This window comes from Thermobia domestica, chromosome 2, assembly GCF_964235325.1.
Source record: "Thermobia domestica chromosome 2, izTheDome1.hap1.1, whole genome shotgun sequence".
NCBI classification, from domain to species: Eukaryota; Metazoa; Arthropoda; class Insecta; order Zygentoma; family Lepismatidae; genus Thermobia; species Thermobia domestica.
The window spans coordinates 830188-854640 of NC_137455.1; the positions used below are offsets into that span (position 1 = coordinate 830188).

Here is a 24453-nt window from a genome sequence, read left to right on the forward strand (position 1 = left end):
GCAGCCCCTCGCTGTCGTCACGCTTTCAGAATTATAGTGCCAAGTTAGCCAAAAAGATAAGGTACTGGATGGCTTGCGGCGAAACTGGCAAAGTGAAGTAGAGAGAGACGGCAGGGATTACTAGGAACCACTCGGAACTTCTAGGCTAGGTCGTACTTAAGACATTGCGGACTCCATCTAGATAGTACTACCTTTAGGGGCCTCAGAAACGGGGACCATGTCCGAAGAACGAACCAAAGCCCTTTATTTTTAAAGGGCTCGAGAGGCAATGCAGTTGGCACCAATTCAGGGGTAGTGCGGATAAATGTAAAGTGTTGAGACATTGCACTAGGACCATCAGGTCAAAGGTCGGTCATGCGTGGTAGTCTGAAAGTTCCCTGGGGAGGAAAAAAATAGTAGTTATCAGCCTGAAAAGAAAACTGATTTGTTTGCGCACGACACTAGAGTCAAAGTCTAACTGGGAAAACTTCTTCCAGGTGGGACGAGAATGTAGTGATTGAAACACTCACGCTGATAACAGAATTTACCATCAAGATTGGCTTACCAAAAGGTACCTAGGCAGAGCTAAGTGAGAAAGAAGGTTTCTGGTTGTGCGCATGCGTGCATGTGGGTGTACTCTGAACTCTGAGTTCTTGTGTGTGTTGCCCCCAAACTCTGGAGAAGCCTTCTACATCGAAATATACAATAATCATACACAGTGCCATTAAAGGTATTGAACATAAGAAAGATTTTATGTATGTTTGTACCATGGATCCTCTTGATAAAATGTATCTATAAAACACACACTTTTGAAACATACATAACATCTGCAGTTTGACGAAAGAAAAAACACTTCTTTATCTGGCTTTTAAAAGCAAGAATGAAAAGATTTTTAATCACACAAATTATATGAGCTTTTTGTTATGCCTATTCTAACACCAATAATATTAATAATAATATCACCAATATTGAGATTACATATAGTAGACATAGAGTTGTGAAACATAAATATTTCCTTGTTAACTGAAGGGATTTCGTTAACGACCAGAGAGTTTGAACTTGAGGTCAGCGAGATAAGGAAACTAAAGCGAGGAAGGCAATAAGTCCTTCGTTCTGACTAACAGAGGACAAAAATACTCAACATGAATTTGTATTTAAAAAGAAATAATTGAAATACTAATTCTGTTGCAAAATAAAAACGCAAAAGAAAAGAAGAAAAATAAGAAAAAATAACCTGAGAATTTGCGCTCACTATAATTTATATTAACAGAGAATGAAACTAATTGTCCGCTGCAAATTTAGCAAATTAAAAGTAAAATTTAAACTAGGATTTTCTGGTAATTGTCGAAATGTAATAGTAAAGTTCGCTGATAATCTCGTTGGTAGGTTCAAAGTGTCAGTAATTATCCGCTGAAAGGTTTCATATTCGAAAAAACGGTCACATAATGGTTTATTGCATCTGCTGGTAACATATGATTCCTGTCGTCTGCTCCATGTAGTAACTTTAGTGGAAAAGCACGGCGAGTTGTTTATTAATTAAAACACATGTTGCTGTTTACAAATATAAAACAATGTGCATGATATACATCTGTAGCTTATGTTATATGAGTGTATAACAGAGGTAACGGTGAAGGAGTGCCAATTAATCCTCGTGAAGATAAAAAATTATCTTCTTTTGGTACTTTGCCGTTAAGCCTTCAACTCCAAGTAACTTCTTACGCGTAACACACAAGAGATTGACATGCTGGAAAAGTTCAGCTCACGAGGAAGTACTGACTACTTTCATACAGGATTTCTCCGAATACGGGCCGCCACTGTTTGCACTAACTTTGTGTTCATACGCTGCGTGGGCGACCTTGCCTTGGGTCATTGTCAACTGTCCAAGTCTCCGTGAATCGCTTGATGGTCCGAAGCTATTACTGCTTTATGAAGAGCTATTACTGCCACATGATTTTCATAATCACCCCACTCCATAGCTACACTTTAACGAACACACTTTCTCTATGACAGCTCAACTCACAGTGGTCTACTGCACTCTCTTTCACATGCAGGTTGACCACGAATTGAAAACCGAATGTACATCCTGCCTCAGAATTGTGTCACTATTTATGATATGACTAGGTATATTGGTCAGTAATATTTTACATCATCAGTATTGCTTTTTAAATGAAAACGTATAACTTTCGCCATTTTAGTTTATCAGGAAATATGCCATTTTCGAAGGAGCAATTTAAAACGTAAGTCGGTGCCGAGATAATTTTAATGCAGATTTTAATAGCTTTTAACAACAATAGACGGGCTTTTATCTATACCTGCAGAGCTCGCCTCCCCCCCTTTAGAGGAAATTGTGCTTCGGAAGATCGAAAACCTAATAGATATTTTAGAACTGTTACCGCAAAATTTGAGACTACATTTGAAATGTCGCTTATACTTGCTCCCTCTTGGAAACCACAACATGGTCGCCCTTGGCCAGGGGCGGCTTCAGGATTTTAATTTTGAGTAGACTCTCTGCCTCGCTTATAGATACATGTACACAGTGGCGGCAATAGAACGTTCAAAGTGGGCAGGAGCAAGACACGATCTCAATATTTGTCTATCAATGTTAGTTTTCCTGGTTGTTTCTAACACTTTGTTTGATGAAAGGTTGTATAGGCCTAACTAATATGAAACCATATTTTTCAGATAAAATATCTTATATCGTATTTCATATTTTATTAAGTAAATTGACAATAGTAACACAAGTAGGAATTAGCCCTTTGTACTCTGAAACGCAATTCTTGTAGCTTTCTTAACTCCAGGGGAAAACAAATAACGAATACTTACCCAATGGCAAACATTATATGGCATCATTTTTTTTTTCTATGAAACAGTAATACATACAAAAACTTTATATTTCCAAATGAAACTTATAAGGGGAATGAGGTTCGATACTTGTTTGTTCCAGTTCGAGAAGGCCGACTAACAATAATAATGGGATTCGAACCTTGGATCTCTTAAGATCTCCTTTAGAACATCATTCATTTGTATAAAACTAATGGATCCAACAAGGAACTGGAAAGCAAACAAATATTCTCACTCCTACGGTCCTGAGATTCGAGCGTTAAACATCAGAGGCATAAGCCGTTTACCCACCATCGCTGTCGCGTCAGCTCCAAGATATGCTGCTCGCTGCCTGTAAGAGAATACAAAGTGGGATAGCAATGCATAATCTACGCCAGATGGATAGTGAGAAACGAAAGTAATGTTTGAACTTCTCTGTTGATGGATACCTTACCTTCTGGCAAACACTTTATACCGCATACGTTTTAATTGGTGTGTATTTCAACCACTAAAAGAAAACATAACTTAGTAAACACATCTGGTTAGCACTTTTCACTTTTAGAAATAATAACAAAAATTGTGAATAACTTTGTATTAATGTGCACTAGGTGGGTTACACTACATATGATTTAGAACAATATTAATATCTTCATATTACTTTCAACATTTCACTCGAAAAGAAATTGGCCCAAAGATTTCGGTACGACGCGTAAGTGCGCACGACGGTTTCGGCGACTGTACGAAATAAAATTCACTGGTGCACTACCGAAGAGTTGACATCCATTACTGGAAAGAGATGAATTAACTGTCCCATTCCTCGACATACCACAGGGTTCTTCTACAAAATCGTTGTATTGGCGAGGGAAATGCGTAAGAACGATTCTTTTAACACATACGCATATTTTCCTTACTATTAAAACATAATTTGTACAAGTAGCACTGTTCCAATGTTTCTTGATGCAGACTAATATTTGAAAGTGTACATTTTAGTATATTGCACTAGCTTGACATTTAGGTGTGTGTATTACAATTGTCTAATTACATGGTTTTCTGAAGACAAAACTCAGTACGTTCAACTCGTAAAACGTCTTGGAGAACACACACGCAAGGTATATAAAATAACAGGTAGACCCAGTTCGCGATTAGCGTTCTGATTGGCTCCCTATCCGTGACGTCATGTGGAGGTATCGGTGAAGATTTTTTCACTTGCCTGCTTGTTACACTTCGCGCTTTACTCGTAAAACTGGATTCAAAACATAATTATGAACTTCCTTGTCTTTCCAAATACAAATAATGAACTTTTTCTACTTACAGATGACACAATATAATTTAATAAATAAATACCGTCAATAATGATTAATTATCTATACAAATAAAAATGAATATAATGTTTGCTCGCTAACTTATCCTACGCTTTTGGACCGATTTTTATAATTTTTAGTACATGAGTTGACCTGACTAAGATTTTTATCACATTATTTTGATTAAAGGGTGAATCCTAAGGGGGTAGAAAAGGTTCAAAATTTTTGCCTAAAGTACAGTATCTCACGAGCCTATCAAGTTAGAAAGATGAAACTCGGTATATAAACTCTTCATTAAACTTAAAGAAAAACATGTCCCATTCCTTGAAAATTTCCGTTTTAAGTGGAAGAAGAATCATTTTCTATAAAAATCATTGTAAGAATAATTGACTGCTAACTCTTCCTCGACCAATTTAAACTACCAAGTATTATTGGTACTTTAATACACCCAGGCCTAACTTAGGATCTTATCATTTTTCGTCTCGGGGGTGAGAAGAGATAGGAAGGAGACGACAAATAATCGAAAACAAACGAAATTGGTGTCCAGTCCATAATTTTCGGGGTCACTAAAATGAATAGTGACCCTCCCGATACCGTTTAAATCAAAATTCATCCTCCTTGGGCGTGAGGAAGGTGTAACATTATAGATTTTTGTCATTACACTTTCATTGAAACGTGGATTCTAAGAGGGGAAGGAGTTCAAATAGTTTTCATAAGAGCATTTCAGGTAGTAAAATACAAGCAACATAATTCAAAGTATTCAGAGATTCCGGGTATGTAATAACAAATTAGATTAGGTTGTGTTAGGATAGGTTAGGTTACGTTACAAATCTAATGTACCCTAACATAACCGAACCTAACTTAACTTGATTGGTTTAGAGTAAGTTAGGTTAGGTTAGAAATCTAACCTAACCTATTGTATTTAGTGTGTCTTAATCAAACTGCCAGATATCGTCACTGCAAAATATTTCCTTTACTTTACTAATATTTGTTTATTACTCAATACAACACACTTTACATTATACATTACAGATTACAAGTTGCATAGATATCTATAGAGTGGTATACATACATAAAAGAACCACCTTCACAGGGGAAAATTTGCAGTTATTTGTCCTACACTTTACCCTTCGATTTCTTGGAATTTAGTTTTCGTGGCTTAACTTGCTCTGTCGGTCAGCCCTTCTATTACCCACTATTACCTAAGAATAATGGTAAGAGTGCACTTAGAGCAGAACAAATGATTTTATCACACGATGTGGCATTGGAGAAGGAATAAAATCAATGTAATTTGTACGTGATAAGTACGGTTCGTTTAGAGAAGATTAGACTAGGTTAGATTTTGTTTGTAATAGGTTCCTATGAATGTTCTGCTCAAAGTGCATTTTGAGCACTTTGCCAGAATAATGATTCAGATACTCAAAAAACTTAAGAAGATTATTTAAACTAAAGAATATATGATAGTATACATTTATATTCTCGTTAGTATCCTATTCCACTTCGCTTTACGTACATAAACTCCTTAAGTTTCAGGCACTCAGAAACAAATGTCAATAAAAGTAAAATAAATTATTGCTGTTACACATTTGTTTTTCAATTTGTCTAGCGTCTAGTTTATTTTTCCCCATGCCAGTTTGGTATCAATATTAATGAAGGGACAGCGTCAGATCTTGAACATTACTTTTGCGGGAAACCTAGAAGCTCATTTTTCAAACCCTTTGATAATCTTATGGTTAAAAGTGAGCAGAACATATTCGTGCGTAATCCATATTAAGTGTCCTTTTGCTTACAGCGGGAAATCTATCTTCTTCGAAGTTCATCATTTTTAGGGAATCGATGGAACATTATTTCATTTGTATTGCTTCCTCTGTTATTATAATGAGCTATTGCGCAATTAAGATGGTTTTTGCCAATCTTGAAACAGTAGCATAATTGTTTATGCAGTATTTCACTTGTTCTGTTTAAAAATTCCGCGATACCTCCACGTGACGTCACCGGCCTCAAAGTATCCTGGGAAAAATGTGAGCAGAGAAACTGAATCAAGAGTCCCCTGCACACACGCTTCTCTTCATGCCTCACATAGTTGCCAGTTAGGAGCGTAAGAATACACTGACAAAACTAAAATATAGTTCGTAGAAAACATTAAGTTTTGGCGTTATTATATTGTTAATAATATATAATAAATGATTCATAAGTTAATAGGAATCACATTTAAAACACTGATTGTTCGAATAAGTTGTACAATCGACGATTATTGATAGACTTCACATTGTCACGTAAAGATCTGTCATCGTCATGAGAACTTGGTGCGTGGGCGTTTTTCTCGAGAGTAGCTAAAATCCTTAACCATATATGGGTTGACGGGAGGAAGCAAAACTGTCTGGAAAAGTGAGGTACCTTTTGGGTGACAAATTCCTGAGTATTGTTCTTCTCCAACTGTTAGCTGATTGCATTATATTTCTAAGAATTAACGCTGGGGAGATACGAGGGTTAATTTAAAATTTCAAGCCAATCCATACTGTTATAAACTATATACATTAAGGCACTGGCGTCTCTGGCATGCAAAATTTGAGGGGGACATCAAAGAAATTGATTTAAATGATACTTCCTAGTCTAACCTGTTTATTATCTTCAACTCCATTTTTACCCTTCTTCTTGCTTTCACGGATCCCCTGAGGTATATCAAGAGCTTTGTTACAATCGTTTCACAACCTGAATATTATATTCCAAATAAAAATATTATTATTTACATGTTATTCTATCGTTAGTAAATAATTAAATTAGAATAAAATATTGAATATTTTGTACTTTAAAATATTGGGGGACGTGTGCTCCTAGCCACAGACGCCCGTGCATTAAGGAGTCACCTCAAAAATGTGAGGTCAACTGCCTCTTCTTGCTCCATCTAATCGCCGCACCTGCACATACATATTTGATTGATTAATAACAGTAGGAAATTACTTTTACAGTAGTGATTGATGCTATTTTTTAAATAATTATCTACCATTAATATAAATAGTGGAAAATATTTTTACTCTTTATTGTATCTTTTAGCGTTAATATATTTTTCAAAATTTTTGGGTAGGCCCGTGGCTACCTGGCCTCCCTGCTAAGATCGCCACGGTATCAACCCTAAGTGAAGCGCATTCGTTATAGAATCTGAATATGAAACGATACTTATTTCAGTAGATGATGATGATATTCGAAAGGGATATTTGGTATTTTATGTAATTTTGGTATTAAAAAATACAGAAACGTTTGCAAACTAATGTATAAACAAATTAGTATTTTGTACCTTATTGTAACGTCAGGGAAGTTCCTAGGGATGACATTACATAGCTTTCATATTAAGTTCGAGATATTGAGATATTGATATCCTTTTTTTTTTTTCAATATTTATTTACTGTGTCGGAAAATTCAGTTATCTGGTAAAGTCTACTAAACAGAGGTAATCTTTAGAAAATACCTGGTATCTATGGTTTGATAAAAGAAAAAGAAGAGGAAAATAGTTGAAACGGATTGCTTGCACAGCTGAAGTTAATATGCCGGTGTAGAAAGACTCAGCAGATAAGTAATATGAAATAAAGGTTAGATAATATTTATTATATTTTAGAACGATTCTGCTATACATATATAATAATGGGGGTCATTTTTAGGCACACCACAATTTGCAAAATTTAAAGATAAAATACTGTGCATAGAAAGACTTGTTTATAAGAAACAAATTTCTGCAGGAACAAAACATAATAGTAACACGGCTGTATTTCACGTTTACAAGTTTAGGGTTACTAGTGTAGACTGATGACAAGTGCTTTACGACGGTTAAAATAAGTGACATTTGTGCCGTGTCGCCGGACCACTTTGAAAACTGAAAAAAAGCATCAAAATGTATTGCATTCGGTTATATTTTGTTGTATTACATTAAGTTATGTTAGATTACATTATATTAGGCGTGCAGTATTACTTTAATATGAATCCATAGTATAAGTATTAGTAGGAGCAGGAGTAAGAGTAGTAATAGTAGTAGTAGGAACGGGTTAGAAGCCCGGCAGGGGTTGGTTGGGTTCTGTTCTTGACATGAAATAGGCAAATTAAATACTTGCCATTTTTTTCTGTACATTTTACAATTTATGGATCCGTATAGTAAAACAAGTGTACTTCTCCGCGAAATAGTCCACCCGCCTCCACATACAGTGCCGCTAACATAAAAAACAACGAATACAACCACTTTTTTAACTTTTACTTTCCCCTTACCTGCCCTGTACTCATTCTTCCTCAGAAACTTGAATAAATTCTGCAATTGACCCGGCAAAGTTCCTAAAATTGGTCCGTCGATACGGCACTTAACCCAAATGAGTAAATTTATATGAAATATTATTGGAGTATTATTTAGTTTCTCCCCTAAATCACTTGGTAGTGACTCTGGCTCACTTGGTAATGATTAGAGTTTGTTAATTGTAACTGTGATGTAGTTATGGATATAAATACAATGTGAAAGTATGGCATGAACACTACAGTATACAAAACACGAACTAACTTGAGCTAGATGGCCATTAAAACACAAATGCTATGTAACCGTGTAAAGGCAGGAGCGCAGAAGATGGGCCCAAGCATTAGAAAGGGGGTGCATCCGTAGGGAACACGCGCGTGAGCGATGGTGGGTATATGCCCAAACGAGGTCGTTTACAACGCCTTGCTATAAGTCATTGTACCGGCTTCAGAGCCATCGATGGATTTGAGGGAGATACCAAGTATCGTCCGTGTATATGAAAAAGGATTTGTAGGATACTAAATTCCACTGTCAGAGGAGTTTTGACAATGAGACCAGTATTTGATAGATGTGTGTAACCATTACAAAGGCTATAGTCGGGTTATAATTCATGAGTTTATATCAAAGACTACTGTGTAACATACCGATTCTCATCGTCGGACTTCATTTGTACTAAGTGATTTGTTGGCATATCGCCCAGCGCAAATGTTTTAGAGTACAATAGGAAGGAAATAGGTGAAATAATTATAATTTTTCAACGATTATATCGCGTAGTGTGCCTAAATTTGATCTGCATGTATATAATTAATAATAATAATAATAATATATTTTATTGCGGAAACATCTAAGAACATCAGATGTATTACGATCGTCAGAAATAGATAGAAATTCAAAATTTTAGTGTTACATAAAGGTTTGGCTGGTTTAAACCAAAAAACAAAAATTGTTCTTAAAAGTGTAAGTGTTTGTAAAATCTTGATGAACACACTTTTGTGGGTTATCACGTTTCACTCCCGTATATTATTATTATTATATTCAGTCCTAAATCCCCCATTCATTACTCATAAAGATTATACCACAAAAGCAGCTTTTTTATTTTATAGTTTATCATTATTGTTATGTAAGTGCAATCAAAGAAAAATCTAAATATTGTTTCGTTTCAATAATGTTTACTATTGATAAAATACAACGAAATACCGTACTTTTGTGTGTGTGTGTGTGTACAACGAAATACCGTACTTTTGTGTGTGTGTTTGTGGGTCATACCAGGGTTTGAAAAAACCCAAACCACCTGGGCCCATGTGGGTTTTTTCGGGTTTAATTGGGTTTTTTCGAAATATTTCAATGTCTTTGGGGTAAAAATGTTAAAATATGATTTACATTTCAAGATTGTCCTTGTCACAACTTGCAACAATTTTCTATTCAGTGCTGTTTTGAAAAAATGGCCGCCATTTGAAATTTATATTGGATAGCCGAAAAAATATATACAGCAAATGTAGAATGTCTTGTGCTTCTACCCTCAAAATTTCAACTTAAAACAGTCCGAAAATTGCACCCTGTAACATCGATCCCCGCTATTTTGAATAATGGCCGCCATTTTAAAATTTTCTGCCGCCAAAATATTATACAGCTAATTTAATCTCTCGTGCTTCTACTTTGAAAATTTTAACTTGAAAGACCGAAAACTGCCCTTTGTAGCGTGGATATCCGCTGCTTTGAAAAAGAAAGAAAGGGCGCCATTTTGTAATTTTACGTTGGTATGCCGAAAAAAATCTATACAGAAAAATTTAGAGTTGAAATCCTCCAGCTTGTATCCTGAAATTTAAAAGACCAAAAGTTGAACACTCTATGGTACAAGCACACAAACGGACAAATGTAGATCGAGTCATCCTAGGAACCGGTGACGTTCGCCAAATATGAATACCAAATAGCTATATTAATTTAAGACATAATTCATCAAAATGTATTATATGAAATAAATATTTTTCAACGTAAAATAAATGGTTTTATTGTTGAAGTTCACTTTCGATGCTTTGTGCGTTAAATTACGGAAATTTTCCGAGCACTTGTTGCAAGACGGTTCTTTCCTGAAAATTAATTTAAAACAATTAACAAAGATAGGCCTATAATTCATATTTTATTAAAGTAAATGTTTCAAAATGTCATAAATGAAATTAAATATCTTCCAGCGTAAAATAAATAGTTTTATTGTTGAAGTTCACTTTCGATGCCTTGTGGGTTCAATTGCGGGAATTTCCCGAACACTTCTTTCACGACGGGTTTTCCTTGAAAATGCAGCTTGTTTTACTGTACATCGAAACCTCCATTAATACTGAAGTTTGAATTCAGCACTTAAAATAGTAAGCGTTACGTAATCATGGGAGATCCGAGTATTAAGCTTCTTACTTTTGACAAGAATTTTTACGCTATTGCTGGTGTTGATTCTACAGAATGCTTATTTGAAGGGTAGCAACAAATGACTAAACTGAACTGTTGTTGGAAAACCAAATTTTACTGAATATTTTTGTTACCGTGAAAGGTAAGGAATAATACTAATAGGATTTACATATTTACTGTTAGTACCGGCACCTATGATCTTAAACCTCCCTCGTATGAGGGATAACCTCCCTCGGCGGCGCCGAGTCAGGAAGTACACTATTCACGGAAAGTATTTTCTAAAATACAAAAGTGCTTATTTTACTTCAAATAGGTTGTAAGCATAATCTACACATTAATTTGTTCTATAATTATCTCAAGCTGAGTTTTTTAAATTCATTCATTCAGTGCATCCAGAACTTTATAAAGGTCTTATGTTGAATGTTGTTGACTACCTTAACATGAAAGCATATAATTCACCCAAAGTAAGTTCAAAATCTGATAAATATTACTTTCAATGTGATCACCTTAGTTGTACCAACAATATACTAACAGAAATGTCAAAAACCCAGGTGTTTTTTTTCAGGTGGGTCCGCTGGGTTTTTTCGGGCTGGGCCTACTTGGGCAAACCCTGGGTCATACAAACCCCACAAGAGGCGTTTAGTGAAATGAAAAGTATCTTTGGTATCTATTTATGTATAAATGGGTCAGAACCAAAGTGGGCTCAAATAATTCGTATCTTTATTCTTTATTCATTGATATGCAAATTAAGTCGTTGTATTTCTTTAACTTGGACTAATAAAAGTCGTTGTTAACTAACTTGGATTCCATTAGTTCTTCTGTACTCAGTAGTACTTTGAAATTGTCCATTTGTAATTCTGTATAATGGTTTCACTTCTGCAACTGTTATCTTTTTGTCCTTCTGAAATGACTCTTCACAATTATATTAACAAGTAGGCCTTCGTAAAGATCAGTACAACTTATGTTTATCAGGAGTCCTTCGTGAGTGAGTCGGCAGATGTATCGCATTTGTGGCCAATTAGTCCTGGTTCGGAGTTCAAATGAAGGACAGTTTCTCTCGAATATAAGTCGAGAAGCGGTTTGGATTCTGCTTTAAGCTTATGTGACCCCTTCCGGCATAACCCGGTTGTTGCATAATAACACCAAGGCGAAACATACTTATTTCTGTCCATATATGATATGAATACATAGAGTAAATTATTTAAACCAAAAGCACCTGGTTTAAACAAAAAAAAAAAAAATCTCAATAAAAACCATGGTTTTTGTCAGTTACAAAATTTAAGGGATTATTCCTGACACGGAAACAAGAGAAAAAGTTCAAATAAACTTTTGTCCAACGTACATAATTTCGGAGCTACAAGGTGCCGAAAGCGTGGGAAAATGACATTCAAAGCTCTATAGCTCGATTATGGTGAATGATAGAGCTAATGCGGCATGGTAACGTCAAAGACACCGAAGCTGCTGTATTCAAAAATGCTTAGGTCGAGATCGTGCAATTTGTGCACAAGGGATTTCCCAAAGGAGCGTAGGGATTTCCGGATAATCTGATGGTTCGAAAGATGGTTCGAAAACGATACGGATGAATAGCTGTCCCAACTGCTAGCAATAATGCGTCTGTACTAAGTCGATGTCTCACACAAGTATGACATGGCGAATAGTTTTATACGTGCCATGTGTGGTTGTATAACGCGCACTAAATAAGAGTGGGAAACATGAAAGAAAAATGTGAATAATTTGGTACAAATGGTAAACACATGATATTACGCTGTCCTATCATTGGAGAAACGCTTTTAATAAAAGGTAATAGTCATAAAACGCACTAAAATGTTGTAAAAGGATCACACTATTAAAGTCTTTCTTCCATGTAGTTTTGTCATTGAAAGCAAGTAAAACTAAGGGGAAAAACTGGGGGATATGGGGTTTCCCTTTCTTCCAGGCAGAAATCTTATTTTATTTGATGATACGAGCCGAGGATACTTTTTACGAGAGTGGGATTTTTCCGCCATCCCATGTTAATTGGACCACTGCCAGAGAACAACAGTAAAATATCCGTTTCTTATCATTAGCCGTAATGTGCGTCACCCGAACTTTGAAAAAGAACAAGGAAAAACAATGTATCAGGATGTTTGTTTTAGTCGCTGCTTCCGCTGTTTTGCAGGACTGATTTCGAGATTTTGTCTAGAATGCTTAACATGTCGTCATATTGTTATCGTTAAGAAGATATTTTGTTTTCACAGACGGTGTTATCACCTGAAGTACGCCACAGTTTGCAGGTTCGATCACAAGCATTTGTTCTTCCTTCTGTCGTAGAAAACATTCGAAGGTAAGGAAAGTATAAGACAACCCTACTAGAAGGCGTTGTGGAAGGTCATTCTTCATGTGGTTTGTTCGTAGCGTACGAGTTCCTTAGTGCAGTTTGTGCTTTGCTTGTTCGAATGTGAGATCAAATGGAATATTCGATAGCAGAACTTGCGGACATGATATTTGTATACGGTCAAGCAAATGACAACAGTCGAGAAGCTGATAGGTTATATCGACTGAAGTATCCACAAAGAAGACATCCAGCCCATACTATGTTTGCCAGACTTTTTCAACGCTTACGAGACACGGGGAATTTACAACCTCAATACTACGACCAAGGAAGACGAAGAACCACAAGGACTCCGGACTTTGAAGAACAAGTGCTTGATCGTTTCGCCCAAGACCCAACAGTAAGTACTCGGAAAGTAGCACGTGAAAGGGGAGTAGCACAAGATACTGTTTGGAAAGTAGTACACGAGCAACAGTTACACCCCTATCATCCGGAGAGGTTTCAGGCCTTACGTCCAACTGACTTCCAACCTCGCGTTCGGTTTTGTGTGGTTTCTCCAACGCTCTGTAATTGATCCGCAGTTTGCTTCCTACGTGCTTTTCACTGACTAAGCTTGTTTTACGAAAGACGGGATATTTAATAGTCACAATAGTCATGTATGGGCAGACGAAAATCCTTATGCAATTGTGGAAAGGGGCCACCAAGACCGATTCGCCATATGATCAGTGATCAGATAATAGGTCCATATTAACTACCACCACGATTAACTGCACCAGTGTATACGAGATTCCAGCGAGACATACTTCCAAAGTTATTAAAGGATGTCCCTCCCGGTGTTCGTCAACGGATGTGGTTTCAGCATGATGGCGCCCCAGCCCACTTTTCAGCTAGTGTTCGAGAGTATTTGAATCAAACGTTTCGTGACAGATGGATTGGAAGAGGTGGTCCTTGTAATTTTCCTGTACATTCCCCAGGTTTGACTCCACTTGATTTTTTCTTGTGGGGTCATGTCAAAACACTTGTCTATGAAACGCCTATAGACAACGCAGAAGAACTATTAGCACGAATACTCGCTGCCTGTGATACTATAAGAACAGATCCTGGGTTGTTACAGCGGATGCGTCAGAACTTACTGCGACGCTGTAACGCCTGTGTTGAAGTAGAGGGACGCCATGTCCATCACCTATTGTAGGATAATTGGGAGATTTGTCTCGTTTACAGGTAATTGATGATGTTCTTGGCTGCATTCAGTCCTGCTGTAAAATGTTGATTGAAGACATTATTCCCATTCTTGTGAGTTTTGTTTTTAGGAAACAAGCTCTTTTGCATTATGGTTGTTTCGCTCAGTTTTGTTTATTTGTTTTCAATGACAAAACTACATGGAAGAAAGACTTTAATAGTGTGATCCTTTTACAACATTTTAGTGCGTTTTATGACTATTACCTTTTATTAAAAGCGTTTGTCCAATGATAGGACAGCGTAATATCATGTATTTACCATTTGTACCAAATTATTCACATTTTCCTTTCATGTTTCCCACTCTTATTTAGTGCGCGTTATGCAACCACACATGGCACGTATAAAACTGTTCGCCATGTCGTGCTTGTGTGAGATATCGACTTAGTACAGACGCATTATTGCTAGCAGTTGGGACAGCTATTCATCCGTATCGTTTTCGAACCATCTTTCGAACCATCAGATTATCCGGAAATCCCTACGCTCCTTTGGGAAATCCCTTGTGCACGAATTGCACGATCTCGACCTAAGCATTTTTGAATACAGCAGCTTCGGTGTCTTTGACGTCACCATGCCGCATTAGCTCTATCATTCACCATAATCGAGCTATAGAGCTTTGAATGTCATTTTCCCACGCTTTCGGCACCTTGTAGCTCCGAAATTATGTACGTTGGACAAAAGTTTATTTGAACTTTTTCTCTTGTTTCCGTGTCAGGAATCATCCCTTACATTTTGTAACATAGTTACGCGGTCACCCTGTACAGTATAACAAACCATAATATAAACAAAGATCACTATGTAACAGACGAAAATGTTTTAACTATCAATTTTGAGTTCAAAAAATTCTTAAACACTATATATACAATTATTAATAAGTAATTTCTGTACTTGTTTTTTAAAAGCCAGAAATGAAAGTTCTCTTAAAAATATAGGAAGGAATTTGTAAAATTTAACTGACATATAGTAAAAGGTCTTTTGTGTCTTACTATATTCACATCTAAATAATCCTAAACGGTTCCTGTTTCTAGTTTGATAAGTATAATAGTACCCTAATTCGTTGTAAGTATGATTACTTTCTTTGATATAAAGCAAACATTGGTATATGAAAATTGCAGGTACTGTCATAATTCCTAATTTAACGAAGCTTAGCCTACAGTGTGCACGACTAGGGAGACCGAGTATCAATCTTACATATATCTTTTGTATTTTCAATAGGCTTTTGATGGAGGACTGATGACCCCAAAGTATCGTTCCGTAACTTAAATGACTGTGAATTTGCACATAATAAATAGTTTTAAGTACCTTTAAACTTACGCACAATCTTAATCTACGTATTAGATAAACTCCTTTACTAGCTATAGATTTCACTTTAAGGATATTGTCGTCTCAATTCAAGTGATTATCAATTAAAAACCCCAAAAAAGGAGCGGAATAATTTTTAAGTTCTGCATTCGAATTTGTTATTATAGGTAAGCACCAAATCCTTAATCTTATCAGTTAATGCAAAGCAAGTTGGAAGTACAGCAGTCTTTAATAATATCTGAGGTAATGTCTAATGTAGACTGAACTGAGTCTTTTTGTCGCGAGTTAACGCAAATATTGAGATCATCAACAAATAAATAACTATTAACGAAGGGTGAAGCGATTTTGTATGGAAGGTCATTAATATAAATAATAAAAAGAATCAGACCAAGAATAAATCCCTGAGGTACTCCGTGTCTAACACGCAACAGGTGACACTCTTTCCCTTCATAAACAACTCTTTGATATCGTCCATTTAAATACGAATGAAGAAGTGACAGAGTTGCATTGTCAAAACCATAGAATTCTAGTTTTTGTAACAAAATATCATGAGACACAGTATCAAATGCTTTTGATAGATTATAGAGTTTAACGTGAACAAAGTTTTAACTGTCCAACCCAGAAATACAATTTACCAAAAATGAGGCAACAGCCTTAACAGTACCTATTCCGGATCTATAGCCAAATTGAGAATTACTAAATAAATTATTATGTTCAAAATAGTCAACAATCTGTTCATTCAAAACAATCTCAAAAACCTTAGATATAACTGGAACCAGCAAGATCCTTGTACCTTGCTTATGAACTTGATTCCCATTAATGTATCATCCATGATGTTGGTCAATCACCAAATTCATTCGCTGCAGACGTAGGAAATGTCTGTTGTGGCATTTGTAGGAGGGAACCCGAAGATCCACACGCTGTAGTCGGAACATGCATCGTGGGTGGAGTCTCATTTCTTTCGCCATGAATCTTGGTTCCGCACCGGATTTCGTTGCATTCGGGTGCATACATTTTTAATCACATGTGGACAATCCATGACAGTGGACGCCTAATGGTCCGGCAGACGAACACACGGGTAATCGTGAGTGGCTGCAAGAAGCTGAATATTTAACTTACGGTCTTACTTACCGTATGCAGACCCATAAATTTTATCATATTTTTGTTTGTGTTCCATTCCATCTGAAATAAACAGGGGGTGCTAAAACATTGTGATCTCAAATTGTAATACTGTATTCTACGTCGAACTAACACATCGCGTTTTGACAACTTCTTCTTGGCTCCTTACGATGGCATAATGATTATATTAGACTAGCTTCGTATAGAATAAATCTTTTGTTCAAGAAATAGAGATACATGTAAAGCATGTTTTGTTCTTTCTTCTTTTATGTTGAGGGAAATAAAGAAATATTCTTGCAACCGGGATAAGGTTTGGTGCGTCGTTTAAGGTGCTTGATTATAATAAGCTAAGGCAATTAACTATAGTTGTTGTAAAAACAGTGAAATTGAGGTAAGTTATTTTTCGTCTTCATATGTGAAAATTCAGTAGAACTTACGGAAGCAAAAATTTTAACCAGTTTATGCTTTGTCATCATTCATCTAATAAGAATATACTGTATGTTATGCAGGTGGAAGTGATCTCCCACAATGTCCTCTGAGGTGTCAGTGACGTCAGCAGTTGAGAGGAAGACTGTTGACGTGAAGGGCGTCGTGGAAGATGGGAAGAATGGAAACCCTCTCAAATGTCAAAGATGCCCGTCCAGAATCCTAAATCCAGGCGTCGGCATATATCAGCAGATAGAGGTACGTCTAGCTCTCAGTGTATTTTCCCATATTGTTGGTGTGCGTTGTTCTGATCTCGATTCCCAGTGGGGGCTTGTCTTCCATAAAATTACATTAATTAATCAGTGTGCTTTACCGTATGTGCAATATCTTCTTAGTCATTGAACAGTTCAAATGTGCTGCTGTTATTGTTTGTATGTGGTCCAGTAGATTTTTTTTAATGAGTCAGTAGTCTATTATATTCTTCGATCTAACATAAATAAATCGTGAATGTCCTGAAAACGTAACTGGGATCATGGATAAAGATATATATAATTTACGACTGAAATTACTTTGTTCGTTGAAATGTCCTTTTGGTGCTTGACATACAAATGGGACAAAATGAAGAATTCACTGTGAATGTATGTATGTCAAAGTTGAGAGTTCTGATGAGAGCCACATGCATAAGCAGATGCCTAGGTTACGCGCCAACTTTGAGAGAGAAAAATGTTTATATAAATTATTTTATAACGAGTTGAAACTTTCGTAATAGATTCTGTCAATTCAGTCAATTATCAAAACAACGTTTAAGCGGTGTTTCTTTGTATTATATTTGTTTTTTCTTTGTAAATTGTTTGAAATGGATTTTCATATCAATCCTCTTAATTTTCCTGTTTCTAGAAGTTCATATTCTGCGCACGTTCTAGGCATATTTGGGTATCTCGACTTGAGAATGAGTTGTCTCTCTCATTGAACTTGAAAAGGCTACTAAAGAAGGAAGGGGCATCGAAGTGTTGAATACCTAGAACGACCATTTGATTAGAAACAAATAAGTGCTCTGTTGGTGGTGATGACACTTACAAAATATCAAAATAAGCATTATCCAGTATTTCATAGTCAGGAACATTCTGAAAATTATAAACAGTAGAAAAATAAAGGAGGGTAAGATACAGCTAATGTGTGATATTCGTGAAAATTTATACTGAGAAATTATAATTAGAATATTTTAAAGCTACTGTGCAATTACCACCAAAGAAAATATTCACATCCTACATGTCCTTTTGTGAATAACTGCAGGAGGAATTGACATATTGGAATACTCTTTTCAGTTCTCTATACGGGGAATTACCTTTCTTCATTTAAGAAAACTTCTTTAAAATTCGTGGACTATATGTCCAGCGTCCATATCTGCTGATACCTACAAGGTTAGTCGTTACTTGCGTGCGAAACCTGTTGATCCTCCAATAGTACTTAAGCTTTATAGTAAATATGCGTATAGACATGTTCAGTAATTCAGTATCCATTGTATTTACAACGAAATTGTACTTTTATATAAATTTCGCACGTGATTGTTCATAAGAACAACAGAACTGAATTCTCTTGTGTCATTGTGAGTCATTAGAAGAAAACGAAAAGAAAAACAAAGTAATTGTAGAGAATCTCAGGGTTCAAACTAATGTAAATTATTCAATATGAAAAGGTGATCCAGAGACAAAGAGAGCATTCACATTCAGATGCAGATCCTGATTCGAGAAAACGAGAGTGTGGGTGGACAACAAGACAATGTCTCTTGATGTAAGCTGTATTTTTCCTTTTTATATATTAAAGCGCTGTCACTTAGGAGTCCATAGCAATAGGATGCAATTTGCAAGTTGTAAGACGCCATTACCCTTCATCCCTTCCCCAATAAGTTCCCTTATCTTGCAAAATGCGTACGTTTTGACCTTACCATTCCGTCGAGTACCCAAGAAAACACCCCAGTACCAAAAATGAAGCGTGTATCTTAAAAAATGGTTTCTTCAAACCGTTTTCAAAATCTGTTCAATTTTGAAATTTTAACGTCTATAATTCGAAGAAGCTTGCGATCGAGGATTTCTCCGGTTGCCTAATTGTTTCATATGTAAAAAGGAATCGACTGAGCATAGTATCAAAATGAAGTCAGAGTAAACCCCACGACCTTCCCTAGTAAGTGGAATTAATTACCATTTTCCACTAACGGGTTCAGACACTAATGGGGATGTATGAAAGCTCAAAAACATATATAAATTATATTCAAGAAGATATAATATTTTGCCTAACCAAAATGAGTTTCAGAAAAAATAAAGAAAGAAAGAAAGAAAAGAAAAGAAGAAAAAGAAAGAACACATATTACATATTTAACGTTCAAAATGATCGTCAAAATAAACTATCTTAGTATTACACGTGCGTATAATATTTACGTGGAAACAAACAGTTAAAAATTGGAAAGCGCTTAGCTGTTTCTTCGAATTATTCTCCCTTTCTCTTCGATCTTTTACTTTGAGTTGGATTCCTCTTTTTTGTGTATGATTCCTTCCGTTTCCCCATTTTCCACTTTTATTATTTGTAATAGTTTTGTCACAGTTCACAGGTTCTGCCTCTGGACTTCAAACGCTAACAAGGAATTGCCCTACTACTGTGACTGCAACAGTACGCATGTAAGTTTGGCAACGAAGCATTATGGCGTCCTGGGTAAGCATGAGATTCAGCCGCTAAAACTATTTCCGTAAACACAAAATAATATTTGGATAAAAGGTTAAACATAACACGAAAAACGGTAATATAATATTCATGTTCCGTAATGAGACAACTACTTGTAAAACAATTTATGCTTGTAAGTAAAAATTTCGTAAAACTGAGCACAGGAGTAGCAAAATCTAACAGCAAACTCCATCTTGCGTACTCATCTGAAAACTGATCAAATTTTCCTCTTATATTTTACTTTTTTAGCTAACAGAATACATAAGCACAGAAAATAGTATCTCATGTTGTAGCTGACGCATAACTATTTTATAGTGTAATACTTATAATATGTACCACTTCTTTACGCGTTGGTTAAGACAATAAACTAATGCTTATACTGACTTCCGGGTAGTGATCCACCTTAACGTTTGGTCTCCTGTGTACTGCAGAGAGATCTTTTTATTACCTAACATTTTCTCCGGAATTCAATTCTATAATTATATAACTAAAGCTTTCTATTTTATGGAAAAGAAAGGAAAACGTCAGTCTTTTGCATGAATTGTACCTTACATCTAATTTAATTAAGGACAGGCAGAGATACTTGTCTTTCGAACATTTGGCTCCCTTAATTAACCCTTAACTCCGACATGGGAGTAATGTAATACCTATATATGTCCTTTTATTTTTTGTGTAGCTCCACGCCCTTCTCAGTACCTTCTAGTGAGTTGAGTTTGATTGCTGTTCTGCAGCGGGCGTGCTGAAAATTTATTTCAGTGCTGCTCGAACGTTTGCGCGGAGTCTGTGGGACTCCATGACGGGTTTTATGGACTCGGAAGTGGCAGCGTTTCCGTGCCATACCTGATTTACTGTTTCCAGCGGAGGTGGATTTAAATTATTATATCTGTCGAAATTGAATTGTTTGGTCACAATCCACTTCGAAAATGTCTCTACCGTCCACAGTTAAGGCTTCTGAAGCAAAATTTGCAGAGGAAATCACAGTAATAATGAACGATGTGGGTAGGGATTTGTCTTATGTATTGTTTTCGGATATAGATGATGAAAAGACCGTCAGTCAAAGTGACCATGAAAGAGAGTCGAAGATATCAGAAAATGACAGTGACAGTTCGTTTGATAAAGCTAAATGTGCTATTGGTGAACTTTATTACGGATGAAACGGACAAGGAGTAGAGTGCAAAAACATTAGTGATGTTTGTGTTCTGCAGGTTTATAAACTATTGTGTTTGTTAAAGATGCTGTGGTTTCAGTGTATTCTGATCTCCTTTTCTAACAACAAAAAGACAGCATTTTGTATTAGAAACGGTAAATAGACTCTGTAAGTATGAAAAATGCGACCAATGTAATATGGTCATATTGTTAACCTTGTTGATCCTTTGATGTAGTGTGTACCCTTTATTTTTTTATCTCAGTTATGTAATACTACATTATAATATACATAAAGCGTTAAAAAATAAGCAAAGGAAATAAAATTTTTAAGAACAGTAATTTTTACGTACAAAAATATATAGATTATATTTCGGAATCCGTGGGACTCCACGTCGGAGTTTACGTGAAAAATTCTGATGTCGGGGGTTAAGGGTTAATTCAAAATTCTAAATCGTCTCAGTCCCATTATTTAAACATCTTGTGACGTAATCTTACATAGTTGTGCATTAATACTGACGCTAACATCACACCTTTAAATGCTAAGCAACGTCTCATCTGCATCATATTATGCGATCTCTTCCACATATAACAAGACATCAGATGCAGCCTATGTTCTCTGCAAGTAGAGTCACTTTCTTTCGCCAGTTGTCATCAATTGTGAATTCTCTTTCAGTATTATCCAATAAGAGATTAACCTTGTCAAAAACTTCATGTGTGTTAAGACCTGTACATCTGGAAGATGTCACACATTACTATTCGAACCCCTTTTCATGTTCAAATTGATGAGACTGGTATTTGACATCTTTTTACAACAAATAAATAAATAAAAATAAACAAATCTTAACAATTATTTCTAGCTGAACTTGCGTGAGATAATTATAAGCACGATCACAGAAGTCTACAAAAATTTTCTTTTAATGAAAGTTCACTCTAATAATAATGTATTCTACTGTATGGTATGATGTCTTGTACAGTTCTGAAGTTTTGGCGGTTTTCTTGTTCTCAAATGAGAAGATAATTGTTAAATATCATGTGAGGCCTGTCAGTCCTCACATTGTTATTATTGTTGTTGTTATTTTAATTCGGGATATCTATCATGAGAAGCTTCAGCATTGAAATTCGTTAATCACGATTTAAAATGTCTTCAAAATTGAACCCAGATAACAGTCATTTCATTTAAGCACATACAGTCGTATTCGTGATTATATACAAATTTTCTGATTTTTTTATTTACATTTTGTAATCCCTAAACTATCAGCTTATAAAATACAACAATTCCATGTACAAAATACAACAATTTCTTTCACTTCAAAACTGAATTAATCCAAACACGAACAATTTTCTTAAAGCTCTTTAACCCAGTCAGTGATTTCATACGTATTTCATCATACTGCTTTATTCTGGTAATAATCATGTTTCTTCAAGGAATTGTGATGTTTTAAACTGAACTGGATTTAACAGGTTAACAAAAAGTTGGCTACTTACCAATGAATTCTTCCGTGGGAAGTCTAAATATTTTCCATACGTTTCGAAACGACAAGCTGGTTCCGTCTTCAGTGACAAGATAACAAGGATAAACACGGATACGAGATAAAAGGAACACATACTGTACCACTAAATAAATATCACGTAAAGAATGGATACTGAAATGTCACGAGCAGAGCAAAGCGCAAGAGTGAATTGAATTAAAGAAAGCGCGATTGGCGCTTCATATAAAACCACATACACATTAAGTAAAAACAAAGAAACAACGGGAGATTAAAGAATCATTCTTTATTCATAAATATAAACCTACTTTAAATCTGGATACTGGCAACATTGATAGAATTTGGTTACTTACCTTTGATGTATATTTTGAATCTGGCAATAGGGACGTAACATAGACACCGCGCTTCCTTCGATCCAGTTCACTCTTTTGTGCTTTGCTCTGCTCATGATATTTCAGAATTCATTCTTTAGGTTACATTTATTTAGTGGTACGTAACCCTTGTTTTACTCTTTTATCTCCTATCCGTTCTTATCCTTGTTATCTTGCCACTGAAGACGGAATCAGCTGGCGTTCCGAAACGTATTCAAAATATTTAGACTTCCCAAGGGAGGATTCATTGGTAAGTAGCCAATTTTTTGTTAATTTGAATCATCCTCTCATGCACCCATATAATTTTAATGGATAAGATTTGGGCCAAGGGGCCTTACGTATTATGGAATGATGCTAGCGTTATAATATGAACATGTTCTAATGCCTTTTGTTTTCCAGTTCCAGTTGCCGCACATGAAGAGGAAGAGTGAAAACGCGGATGAGAAGAGTGAGCTGTTGGAGGACTATTGGTTGGTGGAGGACATGTATCTGTTTGAAAATGTTGGCTTCTCAAACACTGTGGGCAGAATTAAGTACTTGACGTGTGCTGACTGTGAAATAGGACCTATTGGGTGGTTTGACATGACCACCAAGAAGAGCTATGTTGCTCTCAGCAGGGTCAAATATGAATAGTGTTTAGGTTTGTGCGTATGGGAGAAATACTGTAATAGTGGAGCCTTTCACATTGCAACAGAATAATGCGTTGAAAGTTGAAGAAGGTGCGGAAGAAGTTACCAACATTTCAACACCGACTATTCTTTCATTTTCTCTCCTTGCTTTTGGGATATTGTATTTTTACACTACATTGCAGACATTTACTAAAATGTATTCTAATATTGTAATTAAATTTAATAAGACTTAACGTAAAAGTTCTATGACAAATAAAATTGTTTTTGATTTATTTTTTTTTCTAACTGTTGTAAATCAGGGTTAGCTGCTTTATGCTTCTTTTTTCTGAAAAGTGAAAAAGAAAATAAGCTCGTTATGTGAAATTTTTGCATATCGCTCAGCTCTTCGTGACCAACCGTTTGAGTGATTTTAATTGAATCGCGTAATAGAACTCCAACAGTACCAAAATTCCAATGAAGAAAGAATTCAGGACTCCTTATGCATTTGATTTTATCAGATGTGTGTATATTTTAACCTTCACCTTCGAAATTGCTTATTGCATCCTGCTATAAATTTTCATCATCGGATTGGAGTTTTTTTTTTAGTGGAAAATAATAGTTTCTTAATATATGATCGTGAACTTTTGTATGCACATTGATAAGAGCTAAGAAAGTTAGTTACCTCGTTTATCTGGTCAAACTGGGACCAAAGACAATCTAGAAAATCGAAAATCCAGATAATTCGGGTAATAAGTAAAACAAATTTTTAAATAAGCAGACTTATCGTTTCTTATGATAACTTTTCACAAAATTTCTTAACACCCACGACCTCCTTTCGTTTCGGTGCCATTTTAAACTTGTACACTGCAATGCATTCCCAAACACTTTGATAAAAAGCAAAAACAATGTCACAAAAATATGTAACCAGTAATCAAAATCAAAATTACACCTGTAAATTGTAGTAA

General features: G+C 35.7%; 1 protein-coding gene across 1 annotated transcript; it reads left to right on the forward strand.

The window, feature by feature from the left end:
- Positions 1–7532: 7532 nt before the first annotated feature.
- Positions 7533–23781, forward strand: strat (RAB interacting factor STRAT). The gene is made up of 3 exons (XM_081738096.1): positions 7533–7687; positions 17245–17419; positions 23280–23781. Exons 2-3 carry the CDS (start codon positions 17264–17266, stop codon positions 23511–23513), a joined length of 390 nt encoding a protein of 129 aa, XP_081594222.1. The 5' UTR covers positions 7533–7687; positions 17245–17263; the 3' UTR covers positions 23514–23781.
- The last annotated feature ends 672 nt before the right edge of the window (positions 23782–24453 follow it).